Source organism: Arabidopsis thaliana, chromosome 2 (genome assembly GCF_000001735.4).
Source record: "Arabidopsis thaliana chromosome 2, partial sequence".
In the NCBI taxonomy this organism is placed as follows: domain Eukaryota; kingdom Viridiplantae; phylum Streptophyta; class Magnoliopsida; order Brassicales; family Brassicaceae; genus Arabidopsis; species Arabidopsis thaliana.
The window spans coordinates 12,562,569-12,577,939 of NC_003071.7; the positions used below are offsets into that span (position 1 = coordinate 12,562,569).

At 39.3% G+C, this 15,371-nt stretch overlaps 1 protein-coding gene and 2 pseudogenes across 3 annotated transcripts; 1 reads left to right on the forward strand and 2 right to left on the reverse strand.

Annotated features, from left to right (window-relative positions):
- Window positions 1–60: 60 nt before the first annotated feature.
- AT2G29220 (Concanavalin A-like lectin protein kinase family protein) lies at window positions 61–2,123 on the reverse strand. Its single transcript, NM_128478.2, has one exon. It carries the CDS (start codon window positions 2,094–2,096, stop codon window positions 213–215), a length of 1,884 nt encoding a protein of 627 aa, NP_180485.1. The 5' UTR covers window positions 2,097–2,123; the 3' UTR covers window positions 61–212.
- Window positions 2,124–5,449: 3,326 nt separating this feature from the next.
- AT2G29230 lies at window positions 5,450–8,913 on the forward strand (annotated as a pseudogene; the record flags this gene model as incomplete). The annotated part of the gene is made up of 1 exon: window positions 5,450–8,913.
- Window positions 8,914–10,802: 1,889 nt separating this feature from the next.
- On the reverse strand, window positions 10,803–15,244 carry AT2G29240 (annotated as a pseudogene; the record flags this gene model as incomplete). Its single annotated transcript has 9 exons — window positions 10,803–11,411; window positions 11,509–11,593; window positions 11,671–11,777; window positions 12,193–12,273; window positions 12,352–12,465; window positions 12,547–12,704; window positions 12,774–13,074; window positions 13,156–13,821; window positions 14,387–15,244.
- Between the last annotated feature and the right edge of the window lie 127 nt (window positions 15,245–15,371).

Below are 15,371 nucleotides of genomic sequence, written 5' to 3' on the forward strand. Positions count from 1 at the left end.
ATATTTTGTAATGATCATTTTCCCAGAAGAGTAGGATCAGATTGTCCTAACAACAAGAAAATATTTCTCAAAACCAGAAATTCTTATTTTCAAATTTACAAATGGAGTAAAATACAATTATAGGCTTTATTCACATCATCATGCTTAATGCATCTTCGTCCAATCTTGAAATCACACAATTCAAAATACAGACACGTTTGTGAGATCACTTTTTAGACTCCATAGAAGAGGTAGTCATCATGAGGGAGAGCTTCAGTTCCTTCGAGATACCGAAACACATTTTTCATCATTGGCCTTGATTCTGGAGATCGGTTGGCGCAGAGAAGTCCTGTTTTCAGAACCAATAATACTTCTCGAGCTACCAAATTCTCTCTATTGATTCTTGTGTCGCAGCTCATTAACAGATCACCTTTCTTGAACCCTTGAAGCACCCAGTTCACCAAACTTATCTCTTCTGGTGCTTTAGTCGGCTCTATGGCCTTCCTTCCACAAACGATCTCCATCATCAACACTCCAAACGCAAACACATCTGTGTCACGTGTTACCTTTCCCGTGTTGACTAGTTCTGGTGCAACGTGCCCTGTGGTGCTGTGTCTGCTTCCTTGTCCATAGTCGCCTAGTCGAGCGTTTAGCTCTTCGTCTAAGAGTACGTTGCTTGCTTTTACGTTTCCATGAATCAAAGGTTTTTGACCTTCACCGTGAAGGTGTTGAAGTGCTGCTGCAATCCCCTTTATTATACAGAACCGATCTGACCAGGTGAGAACTGGTCGGTCGTTGTTGAACAAGAACCGGTCTAGGCTTCCATTGGGGACATACTCGTAAACAAGATAGATATCTTTTCCTTTGCTGCAGTAACCATGTAGATTGACTAGGTTTCGTTGTTTAATCTTGGAGATCGCATCGATCTCGGCTATTAGGGTTGTCTTTTGTTGCCTTGTGGTGCAAGTAATCTTCTTTACGGCAATTATCTCTGTGGGAGCAAGCTGTCCTTTGTAGAAACTTCCAGAGTTTCTCTCTCCCAAGAGTTTAGAATTGTCGAAACCTCCCGTTGCGTTCGATATCGTCTGGTAGGAGAATTTCCTTGCACCTCCGATGAAGAATATTTTGTCTCTACGTAAGAACCAAAATCCTGAGAAGATTAGGATCATGAGTGCAACCGTTGCTGATGCAGCGACGATTATGATCAGCATCGTGTTGTTCGACTTCTTCTCGGTTGAAACCGGAGGACTTGGGGATGGAGACAATGTTGGTGGCGGATCTGGGAGAGAAGGAAGCTTCGTGATATCAAAGTCTGATTCTTTCCCTTCGATGTTGAAGCTCCAACCTAGAACAAAATGTGAGCTCGCTACAGTCCCCGTGGACGCAGAGAATCCAACGTGATGTTCTTGGGAGAAAATCCCTGAAAGATTCATTTTTCTCGAGAGAAGAGGTATACTTGGCTTCGGACGATCTAGAGGAGCCAATGTGACATTAAGCATTGTCTCAGTGGCGTTGTATTCGATCCAGACTCTTACTGGTTTCCCACTCGCCAGCCTCAAGCTTATGTTCTTGGCCTCTCGGTCATCAAAATATGCAGCCGGTGCAGACGCAATGGAGATCACTCCATTTAGGTCGATGCCTACGTGGTTATCGTCAATATCATTCAACTCAACCGCTTGCACGGTGTCAAATTCAATTGCAAGAATTCGATTCAAGGAGTTTCCATTGTTGGAGGTGTTGAAGAGGCCCAGATAATTGCTGGGAAAAGCACCACTGAAGTCCATCGAGGGTGAAATGACGAAAGCTAGGCCATGGCCTGGTGCGCCGGTTCCTTGAGTGATGGCGAAGATGAAGCTTGTGGAAAAAGAAACCGAATTTGTTGAGTTAGGGTTTGACAAGGGGATGGGAAAGCCATGAAAAGCTTGACCTATCTGCCTCATCGAAGTGTTTGTCAACTCCAAGAGGCCACTTGGGTAGACCTTGGAGGAGCCGAAGTTGAGGAGATTAGCCCCGAGGAAGCCATGGTTAAGAAACTTGGTCTCTCGTTGACTTGAGACACAAGAAACAAAATATGATAGGAAGATTATCGTTAGAGCTATAGATTTGAAGGTAATCATCGTTGATGAGTTTTTAGAGTTTGAAGTTACTTATCTGTTAATTGCTATCCATTTTATAGCTTCAAAAACTCTTGACCATTACATATTCAAACCATTTTGTTGTTTATACTAAGAAGTTATACAACTTAAGTTGAGTATTTGACTTTCAATGAATTGCTAAACAAACCTTTTTCTTATTGTCCTTGAAAATTTCATTCGGACTTTCCTCAAATATTCTTCTCTAATATAAAAAATTGGATGAACATTCCTTGAAACTGCTAAACAATGAACTTTAAATGTTAATATTCATATTAAAAACTAACCAAAATAAAGGATAAACTATCAAAATAATAATTCAAAGTGAAAACGAAGAAAAAGAAGACTTGACCATTCAATTCATAGTTTTGTTCTTATAACTTGCGGAGTTTGATTAAAAAATATATATAATTATATATACTACAAAATTAAGAGAAGTTTTCATGCAAATCTTCTACAAATGTACACCTTTTTGAGAAAATCTCTCAATTCCATATGATGTACATAAAAGTTCCATAGATTACATAAACGAAAAAATCTCAACTTTCATTAAGAAATGTGTAATCAGCACTAAGTCATATATATTTTCTTAGTTTTTCTTTAACAATACAAACTATTTTTTGTAAAACAACGAACAAATATCATTCATATTTGAATAGAGAATACTTTAAAATATTAACTTTCTGGGAAGTGTACAAGCAGATTGTTTAACTTTTGATTAAACGAATAGTTCTCAATGCCATAATTAATTAGTTTCAATTATACAAAAGTGATCTAGGGGGTTCATTCTTATATAGGTTAAGTATTTACAACCAATTCTAGGGTAAAAAATAAAAAAAAAAAATAAAAAAAAAATCATTTGAAATTTTGTATAGTATTTTGCCGGGCCTTTGATCCATATTTTGATCTTGTGATGAGAACTGGAGTGAGGCAGAAAAAACCAGCAAATTTTTGTTGAAGGTTATAATAATTTGAATATAAAAACGAACTACAAAATACTATTTTTGAGAGTGATCCCAATTTTCAGTTTTGTACTGTTAGGCAATGTTGTCATTTACATTAATCATAAACATGCTACACATTACACATAAATGTGAACCTTATAATTAATGTCGACCAAACCTCTCCCAACTCAATTTAATTGGCAAATATTTGGTCATTTCACTAATCTGCTTTAACCTTAGTTCTTTCTGGTGAGCTATTGCGGTTCACATTCTTACACGTTGCCTTTGGTATTAGCCACTATCCGATCCGATGTAAAAATGGATGAAAATGTTAAATAAAGAAGTTTAATTATAAATATAACTAATACGCTCATTTTAAGAAATTAAATTTGAAGACACAGAAATCAAGACATAGCCATTCATTTTGTAGTTTTGTTCCTATTGATAATTCCATTTACGTACGTAGAGTTATAATTCAACTTTCATTAAGAAATATGTGGATTCAGTAGTCAACATCATACATTCTTTTAAGGGTTAATTTACTGAATGACCAAATTTGACATCCTTATTAAGAGAATGACCTTCTCCCAGAAAAGTTGGGTATATAACGTTTTTTTACCATGCGAAATATCCGATATAGCCTCTACGGATGGGCGGCAAAACCATATTCCCGACAGCAGACTTGTAGATGTAGGGGAGCTAGAGATTGTAGGGCAATGATTACAACGTATCAAAAAAAAAAAGCATGCATTACTTATGCAGTTACTACTAAATAAAGCATGAACTATTTATGAGTGTAGATCTCAATTTAGAGCTTTCATTACTACAACTTTCTAAGTTTGTACTGAACGTTTCATAAAATACATGCAATTTACAACTGCAGCAGCATGTACTATGAAAGGATTTATTTCATTTTTTTTTTAAAAAAATAATCATTAAAAAACAAAAAAATTAGTATTGAAATGGAGTATATACCACGATATTGGGCTGGTAACTTTTTCGGGTGAGTATTGTACTGGATTGATTATTCAACAAGGTGAATGGGCTTTTACCTTGAATCTATGACCAGCAGAAGTACTACGATTTGGTAAACAGCACAAGTACTACGGAAACAACATGTGATGTTTTAAAATCACAATAATCATATCGGAGCAACTTGGAAAGAAAACATAAGAGAAAATTATTAGAAAAATTCCCGGATGTGACAATAAAAAGCGCGAGCAAAGAGAGATGGAGATACGTATCAGACGCATTTAATGCGGCGTCAGAGGATATACAGCTTCCAACGTAATATATTGTTGTATGTGTAAACCCTTTTCTTTAGTGTAGCACTTTTTAACACAAGGTTTGTGTGCTTATGCTATACGCTACAAAATGGCAGGTCGATAAGTTGACACGTTGGTCAATGACGTCAAGATTACGAATAGGCAAGTGGGGGCAGAAGATATACTGAATCTATACCTCGGTTCACGGAAATGTGTAAAGCAAAGACTAAGTAAATCACATGGTTATTTTGACGATAACATGCAATACAAATAAAGAACACTTAACACTTCGATTTGACATTGGTTAATTGTGTAAAGCAAGGTTTGTGTGCTTATGCTATACGCTACAGAATGGCAGGTCGTTAAGTTGACACGTTGGTCAATGACGTCAAGATTACGAATAGGCAAGTGGGGGCAGAAGATATACTACCTCGGTTCACGAAAATGTGTAAAGCAAAGACTAAGTAAATCACCTGGTTATTTTGACGATAACATGCAATACAAATAAAGAACACTTAACACTTCGATTTGACATTGGTTAATTGTGTAAAGCAAGGTTTGTGTGCTTATGCTATACGCTACAGAATGGCAGGTCGTTAAGTTGACACGTTGGTCAATGACGTCAAGATTACGAATAGGCAAGTGGGGGCAGAAGATATACTACCTCGGTTCACGAAAATGTGTAAAGCAAAGACTAAGTAAATCACCTGGTTATTTTGACGATAACATGCAATACAAATAAAGAACGCTTACCACTTCGATTTGACATTCGTGAATTGTCGCTTCACGCCTCCCTCGGGTGTTGGGAGGGAAATCATACCGTTTTGAAATTCGCGTGGCTGCAAATGGTTAAGCAACTGTTACTAGAAATATCTTTAGTTACTGTAGCCCTAAAAAACAAAGTTAACCTTTTCTATAAAAGAAGAAAGATGGCAAGATATCATCTCTCACACCTCTACTTCTTCCTATAAAGCACACACTACGTATCCAACAACATCGAAGAACTCGATCATTTCTGTTTTGGTATGCAATTAATGAATGTTCTTTTGGTCGGGTTTGTTGCTATTTTTAAAAAACTCATGGTTGATTTATCTCTATTTAATGCAACTCTATTAATGTGTAGGTACCGATGGTGGTTATAACCGAAATAACCGACGATCGTTATGTCAGGACGGTGAGTGGCTCCTGGGCAATCGGAGCTGATGGAACATGGTTATTCATATCCAATCACAATAATGCAGTGAGGAGGTTGAGCATTGGGGAAGGGGAGAAGTTAGCATCTGTGCGCCAGCTTGTTAGAGAAGCGTACGGACAGGAATACGTTGAAGGCCCACTACACCTGACTTACCAATGGCCTGATTGGATGGACATGGAAACTACCTTTGGTGGGCGCACGAAGCCAGTAAGCATAACTTCAGAGGAGACAATGGGAGTGTTTCTAGCTATGCGTTTTGAGTTGGAGGACTTGAGTTTGTTTGTCTCCAAGCAAACGGTGGATGATGGTTCCGAAGATGGTGGAACAAGTCAGACTTCAAGTTACGGATTTGCAGATAAAGGCAAATCACCTTTATACGTCAACGCTGAACGATCACCTAACTACGAGTCCGTTGTGTGGAAAAGGCTTATGGATGACGAGGCGGTCCTCCGCTGGATGCGTTCAACGGAAACAGAAGGTCAAAACGTTGGAGACTCTTCTACCAACGTACAACAACACCCTGTGAGACCAGCTGTTGAGGCAGCTTCCCCGATGTTAACGACTGAAAGTATGGACACAGCGACTGAAGATGGAGATCAGGTAAAATATTCTGCGTTTATTAAATTCAGCCACTCGAATATACCATTACAGTACTAAGACATCTATTTACGCAGGAAGAAGACTCAACTGTTGTTGAGGCAGATTTACTTAAAAATCTGGGGTTACCGTCAATTAATTTAGCCACTGAATCTTACGACTCTCTCAGTGAAGGGGAAGCGTACAACGACGAAAACGACTATCCCGGGGGCGAGACAATTAAGGAGTGCAATTTTTTTGGGCCTTCCGCAACTAACTTGGTGGAACCTCTAGGTGTACACTTGGATCTCGCGGTACCTCTGCATAAGGCTCTTGAAGACATGTGCCTTAACTTCGCATCTTTCAACAGGGATGCAGCGCCAACCCTAGACGAACAAGGGGAAGAAGGTACCAATTACATAGCATGTTGTTTTTAAGAACAACACATATTGCAAGAGTGTTCTAATAATAACCGTCATATAGAGTAACATGTTATTCGTATAAATACCATGCAATAAAAATTTAATTTCGCTGAATTCCTGATTAGTCGTACGAATACAATCTTAATATCCACATCATATTTGTTTAGTTTAAATAACAAATTGTATTTAATATCATGTAATATAATGATATGCTTACAAACCAACACATGGTTTCAATTTACGTTGATATCCCTGAGATATCCCTAATCAAAATATAGAGTAACATGCTTTAATATTGAACATCATGGGATATAGATATTATGTTGGTCAAAGTGTTACTATTTAGTCATACAAATACATGCTTTCTACATTCACAACATGTGTACAGTGTAAATAACACACGAACTTTATTGTTGTGTAGGCCGCGTCGGAATGGAATTAGCAATTCGGGATGTGGTCTACGAAGGTGATGAACTGTTTGTTGGCCGGGTATTCAAAAATAAACAGGATTGCAATGTCAAATTAGCAGTTCACGCACTTAATAGACGGTTCCATTTCCGTCGTGATCGTTCCTGCAAGAAACTAATGACTTTAACCTGCATTTCTGAAACATGCCCTTGGCGTGTATACATCGTCAAGCTGGAGGATTCTGACAATTACCAAATTCGAAGTGCTAATCTCGAGCACACTTGCACTGTAGAAGAAAGGAGTAATTACCACAGAGCAGCAACAACGCGGGTCATAGGCAGCATAATTCAGTCTAAATATGCGGGCAACAGTCGGGGGCCAAGGGCTATTGACCTTCAACGCATCCTATTGACCGATTACTCAGTTAGAATTTCCTATTGGAAGGCATGGAAATCAAGAGAAATTGCGATGGATAGTGCACAAGGATCAGCTGCGAATAGTTTCACTCTGTTGCCAGCCTACCTACATGTGCTGCGCGAGGCTAATCCAGGTTCAATTGTTGATCTAAAGACAGAGGTTGATGGAAAGGGTAATCACCGGTTTAAGTACATGTTCTTAGCATTCGCCGCATCGATTCAAGGTTTCTCTTGCATGAAACGAGTCATTGTTATTGACGGTGCCCACCTGAAAGGCAAATACGGTGGATGCCTCCTAACCGCCAGCGGCCAAGACGCTAATTTCCAGGTTTTTCCCATAGCGTTTGGCGTGGTCGATAGCGAAAACGATGACGCATGGGAATGGTTTTTCCGTGTTTTGAGCACCGCTATACCGGATGGAGATAACCTGACCTTCGTCTCAGACAGACATTCCTCCATTTATACCGGTCTTCGAAGGGTAATCCTTAAAATTGATAATTTTAAATGTTACATGTTATATACAGCATATGGCTCTTATTTATTTTAGAACACATGCTATCTACCAATATGCCCTGCTATATACGTATAACACATGTTAACATGCAGGTCTACCCAAAGGCTAAGCACGGGGCATGTATTGTTCATCTGCAACGAAACATAGCGACCTCATATAAGAAGAAACACTTGCTGTTCCACGTGTCAAGAGCTGCGAGGGCTTTCCGGATCTGTGAATTTCATACATATTTCAATGAGGTGATAAGACTAGATCCGGCTTGCGCACGATACTTGGAATCTGTTGGTTTTTGCCATTGGACACGCGCTTATTTCCTTGGGAAAAGATACAACGTCATGACTAGCAATGTGGCGGAGTCTTTGAACGCAGTCTTGAAAGAAGCCCGTGAACTACCAATCATTTCCTTGTTAGAGTTCATTCGGACCACATTAATTTCCTGGTTTGCTATGAGGCGTGAGGCAGCTAGAACCGAAGCATCGCCTCTACCACCAAAGATGAGAGAAGTTGTTCATCGTAACTTTGAAAAATCAGTCCGATTTGCGGTTCATCGCCTTGACAGGTACGATTACGAGATAAGGGAGGAAGGCGCAAGTGTCTACCACGTGAAGCTTATGGAACGCACATGCTCCTGTAGAGCATTTGATTTGCTTCACTTGCCTTGCCCCCACGCAATAGCGGCTGCAGTGGCTGAAGGCGTTCCAATACAAGGACTGATGGCGCCGGAATATTCTGTTGAAAGCTGGAGAATGTCTTACCTAGGTACCATAAAACCTGTACCCGAGGTTGGTGACGTTTTCGCTTTACCTGAACCAATAGCCTCTCTCCGCCTCTTCCCGCCAGCCACGCGCCGTCCATCGGGACGGCCGAAAAAGAAAAGAATTACTTCAAGGGGGGAATTCACGGTAAACGTTATACATTTGGAATTTACTGTAACACCCTTAGTGTTTTAAATTCCTAACAATTGCTCAATCTTCATCTCAGTGTCCCCAGCGACAAGTAACACGTTGTTCTCGTTGCACAGGCGCCGGCCATAATCGCGCCACGTGCAAAATGCCCATATAAAGGTACAATGTTATTTTATACCGTATCATGCTATAGATAGAAACAACGTTCATACAATTTTTATAATATCATCTGCAGGGGGTGTTGTGTCTCGCGTCTTCTTCATGAGTTATATGTTGTGTTATATAAGCAAGGGGAAGTCCATCACATATGGATATTATGTAAAAGGAAGGGTCACTTGGTATAATGTACATATTAGCAATTAGATGTGGCAATTAGGGTGGCAACTAAAAGCTACGTTGAGAATGCAATCAAGGGACCCCAATTCCAGTAAGTGCCGTATAGAAGACCACCTTCTACGGACAAAGGATAATGTTCTGTTTTTTGGCTTTTGTGTAGAAAAAAACTTTATGTTCCCCCTTTTGTAAACAGACTCATGATATTAAGTAAAGACGCGAGTGTTTAATTATTAATACGTGGTGTAATGTAAAATTCAGATCCACAGACAAGGGGTTAAATGAGGAAATATATGAAACAAATATAACGAATAGATATAGCACCATTACTGGCAAATTAAAGTCCATAAAAATGTTCAGCCATCATGAACTGACATTTTATGTCAAGGATTCCAACAAGATGAAATCATTCCAACCATAAATCAAAATAAGATGCTATTCGAGAAAACCACATGTGATGTTTAGCAATTGCGTGAGGTAAAACCGGGCACCGAGAGTTGAACAGTTCCACATAGGATTCCTTATGCCACTTCGACTATTTTCTCAGAACCCAATAAGTGCTTCTGCACCACACATTTCACCCCCCAACTACGCCACATAAATGAGTGAATATATACACTAACAATATTGGACTATATATACATATTGGCTATCAACATCTCCGTCAATAATAAAACGTCCTTCGGCCTACTTACACATGCTTGCAAGGGTAGAAATGAGACAGTATCGTCAGAATCCAGTACTCATGCGGGTGGGTGGGCTGTTCAGAAAACAATTTGACGACGCATTGGAGGCAAATAACCCGGAAGCACATTATCTTGAAGGGCTAAGGTATGCTTGTTGGGAGAAAGATTTAGTCATGGCAAAAAAACACATTTTTAAAGCTGTAAACAAGGTAGATGAGGCGCTGTTTGTTATGGCTATGTTGTCTATTTGTGGTGGTGAGAAGGAGCTAGGTGAATTTTTCACTGAACAACTGTTTGCCCTACCTTGGGCCGAAGTATTAGCTATGGGTGATTCTTTATTTTCAGCTTATGAACGAATGGCTGTGCGCCATGGTACAGCTTACAAGCTTACATGGAATGGGGCCCATCCTCCATGTGTATCAATCCACAACATATATAATAGATGCGAAGAGTGCTACATTTTCTTTTGTTCAAAAGAATTCTGTCGGCGATGTTAGATGGTACAAGCTGCACCCAACGTGGAAATCTCGTAACCAGAAGGGAAGCATCCTTTAAAATAATATGCTGTTATTTTATATTAACCCGCGTAGCATCTATAAATCACATTCTGTTTGTAAAAAGTACATGTTTTATGTCTAATGTGTTAGTCGTTATGATAATGGTGTCAAATAACGATATTACATTAAAATGGCGTGATATGTACCTATATTACATGTTTTATATTGACTTTTTGATCATGTTAATCTGTCTAAGGTGTATAATCCAAAATATTTTTAAACGGGTCATTATTATTGCAAAGTTTACAACCGGGTAAGTCCTAAATATCAACTAAGCCACAGTTAGAATGCATCTATATTTAAACGAATCATGAGGTAAATATAAAACGCACGGTACATATTAGAATTGCAGTGACATATGTTTACTACACAAAACAGGTGCATAGAAAGAACATTAGGTACTCAACTGTTAGGTGTCTAATATATTACAGAGTCAGGTAATAGAAGGTAAACACACTAGAACATTTGGGTCAGACAATCCCATTAGCTAATTCAAAACCGGCAATGAAATATTTGTTAGCAGCAGTCACCACATCAGCATGCTTCACTTCTTTGCAAGCCTGAATCCCACCATTGGCATGGGCTTCAATTAAACGAGCTGCCATGACTCCAGAATATTTTACAGAATCTGCCTGTGGAATATCATTTTCTCTGTGAACCGCAAGAGATTTCAAACGAAGTTTCTTTTCCCCAGCCATTTTAATAGCAAATCGAAATAGATATGGTAACATTTCAGCAAGGGGCAAAAGCACTTTCTTCAATTTTGTTTCACGCCATAATCCTGTATAGCAGTCGAGGACGCTAATGATCCTTGCACTCATATCAACACAAAGCCCTACCCAATGCTGTAAATCAATGAGAAATGGAATGTAGACCACAGCAGAACCTGTAGGGGTACATTCAAGTAGGTCGTGATCAAACCCATACATTCCCTTATCAGCAGACTTGACGAATTTTGGGTAATGCTTGGATAATTCAACCACAAATGTTGAATCAATGAATGAAACGGCTTGGTGCTTTTCAATGATATTATTTGCACACCAGTTAATCCTTATGCTATTAATGAAGATGTCCATAACCTGTAAATAGAGTAGAACGCATATTAGGTGTTTAAGGCAAACCCTATGTTTATAGAGCACTATGTAATCTTTTTTACCCACATGATATTTATCATACCATTTTGGGTACAACGGTCTTGAACTCAACAATCTCACGCAACTCAATGGCGGAAAGTGTTCGACAAGCCCCAAAATCAATGTCCCTAATAACAGCCATATGCATAAGTTTTAAGTAATATGAGTCAAACAAAATAAAATAGCATAAGGTTGGAATTAATACCCAGACATGCCATATAAGCGATTTATCTTGTTCTTACGGCTAACATCATGCCCAAAAGTAACAGACCTACCGCTTGTGGAAGAGGCTATTACGGATTCATGTTGGAGCTGTGAGCAACGTAAACGTGATTAGAAAATCAGATGTTATCTTAATAATCAGGAAATTAGAGTTTGCATAATCCTAAACATTCTGTGTTAAACTTAATGGCATGTAATTTGTTCTAAAACCTTGATGTTTGTACGGGCAAAACACTTACAATATGACAAAACTTTTTAAATATTTTTTTGTTATATTAGGTAAAACCCTGAACCATGCTGAAAATACATGATGTATCGCAAAATATAACCGTGTGCATATTAAACCAGTGTTTTGTTTTTAAAAACCATGAATAAGTAAACTTGACCTACCACAAAACTACGAAATCCATATTTAACAATATCTTAACCATTCATGCACCCAAACTAGACCTAACACAAAACTATGAAATCCATATTTAACACTAGCTAAACGCATTTATGCAACCTTGCCATCAGGGTCCACAATATCATTTGTTGGGGCTGGCAGGGACGGTTCAGATATCATCGGCATTTGGCTTAAATTGGCCTAAAATAAGAAACAGTTGCATGTAATTAGTTTGTTAGTGGTAACGAGAGTAAAAAATAATGAATTATATGATCTAACATTATCGGCTGTAGCAGGTGGGTCAGCAAGTCCTTCTCCATCTTTATCTGAAGCACCGTCATCAACCATTGGCCCGGGGGTTGACTTACATTGGGCAGTCAAATCAGACTCTATCTGCAAGGCAAACAACAGACGTTAGAGCCAATACACGGAAAAAAAAAAACATAAAAACTATATGAGAAGGTTTGAACTCACTATGCATGGGATGGTGTACTGCAACTCTGGCTGACCTACATTGTATGCAACACCATCCATGTCAACAAGCACCACATATGGATCAGGGAGGCTGGGCTCAGATTCAAAGAACTCATTGACGTCTGTGGGAGGAGGAAGCAAACACTGAGTATGACTCGCTGCAGCTGGAATAGGTTTATCAGGGCTAGTTTGGATATCATCAAGGCCCTCTCAACCTATCCCATCACCGGGGGCATCAACCAAGATATTATCTTGATGGGATACAGTTTTATCACCAGAAACAGACTTTTCCGCAAACATATCGTCTAATTCTTTAGCCGGCAGAGTGGAAGAGCCAATGTCATGAATCCCATCTCTAGCTGACTCATCCTCAGTGGTATCAGTCACCACCCCTCCAACTTTGTTGATATTGACAGCTTCAGGGGATACATGTTTATCAGCAGAAACAGACTTTTCAGCTGAACTGTTGTCTACTGCTGGCGTCAGGATGGTGGCTGCTGTTGGGCCATTGTTGCCTCTCTTCCGTTTCTGTTTGTTATGAAAACAATACTTGAATTAGGAAGAACTCTCATAAAATACAGAATATTTACAAAACTGTTAAACGTATACCAGAGAACTACGCAATCCAGGCCTAGTCGGTGGGGATAAGCGACCTATGGGGGTTGTAGTCTGTGTAGGTTCTGCGTCGTTAATATCATGCATCACTTCACCTAAGACTTGATCAATAAATCCAGAACCACTGTTCTCCTTCGACTGGGCTACCCTGCCATTATCCAAAACAACAAGGGAGGATCCCTTCTTCCCACCTAATCCCTCACCCACATCTCTTGACTTAGGACCACTGTGACGCTTATTCTTCCTGCCATGGCTTTCCCTCAACAAGCTGCTCAATCTAGCCTCTGAATCAGCTATAGCCTTCAACATACGCGACTCCATACGCTTGTCTTTCATGTCAATGTAATTTTTAATCGAATCTGGTATGTGAACCTGCCCTTTAGTTTTACGGGGTTTAGAAGAGCCAGGCAAGGAAGCATCAGGTTGTATGGTATCCTCATCAACACAATCATAAGTGCTACATACATCACTGTTGTCATTCCTTTCATCGGGTAGCGAATCAGGGACAACACCACCTGAAAACATGGACCCCTTGAATATGTGCTCCTCTTTTATTAGTTGCAACATGTAGTCAACAGATAGATCTTCTTCGTCCTCGACCCAACCTGACTTGAAAGCGTCACCAGTCGGTGTTCCACTCCAAATAGAAACGACTTTAATCTGAAAAACAAAGAGTTAGACTTTAGCCACATGATATTATGTTTTATTACATGTACTAAAAGTATTTATACTGTTACTAACAGTGAAATATAGATTATGTACCCATGTGCTCCTTAAAAACAACATGTTATTTCATCATATAACCAGATGTTGTAATGCATACCGCCATACGTGACTTACTAAGGTAACAGGGTATGGTTATTAAAAAGAACTGTGATCATATTTAAAACCATGCAGTTTTTGCATAAATCATGATATAAATAATAAATAGTAAATCAGCACATATTAAAAAAAAACTTAACCACATGCTACACATTTACAGCCATGTTATGATTATTCTAAAGAAACTGTGATCAGATTTAAAACCATACAATTTATACAGAAATCATGATATAAATAACAAATAGTAAATCAACACATATTAAAAACCTAAGCCACATGCTACACGTTTACACAGAATGATATGAATCTATAATTGTATGTTTTTGATAGGAAAAGAAGAGGTTTTCATGATAAAAACGAGCATATGAAAATTAATTTACGAGAGCAGAGATGCATTGCTCACCTGAGACTGCCGGTCGACTTTCCAAACAAGATCCAACTTCAAACTCCATAAGCGCTCAATTTCCGTATCTGTTTCCTCCATTTCTGAGTCACTATCTTCAACGGCTTCAGGGAATTGCAATTCTCTGATTCGAGGAACACTTTGCAGTAGCAAAAGTTGGAGTGCGTGTGGGAAACCTTGAACGGTGATAGATTTCCGCATAAGTTTATCAGCTCCCCTTGCAGTAACACTCTTCAACGTCATTAGGAATGACATAGTCCCCCAAGGAAAATTTAGAAACATGTCTAAATTTTCTGCCATGTCCGCATGGACCGGAGAGATTTTACTTCTACCCGAGGTTGGGCATAAAACGCCATCAATCAAGGCCAGCACAGCGTAACGTAAACGAATTCCTTGATCTTGAACCACTCGCTTCTTCAGCCTGCCAACAACCCACTCAACAGATACATCACTGCGGTCAAATAGGCTGTACCAATACTTGCCAGGCGCCAATTTTCGTTTCCCTTTCCTCTCTTTCATACGAGGCGGTTTGTCGCAGTTCAAACCGGTAACATTTTGAAACTCAGAAATGGAAAACCGAACAGGGGATCCAGAGAAAATTACCCAAATTTCTTGTTTCTTCCTAACAACAAGCTGCCTCGTTAGCAAAAAGTGAATAAGCTTCCCAGAATACGCGGCGCTTTCGGAGAAATCAAATAATTTCCCAAACTGAGATTCCCGGAGAATTTTCATGTCCTCCGCATCTAACGCGTTAGCGATGTCATCTATCAAAGACAGTTCACTGTAGGACTGCACTCTCTCACCGTTGGGCTCGGATCCAGACCTAAACAATCGACGGGGTAAAGAGTTGTTCATCATCTACAAGTCGAACCCTTTTCTGCACAAAATAGAAGTTTATAAATCAGAAACAGTATGTACCTAAGATTTCAGTTAATCGGAATATAGATTGGAGAAATAAAGAAGTTGATGGCGATCGAGAACGTTG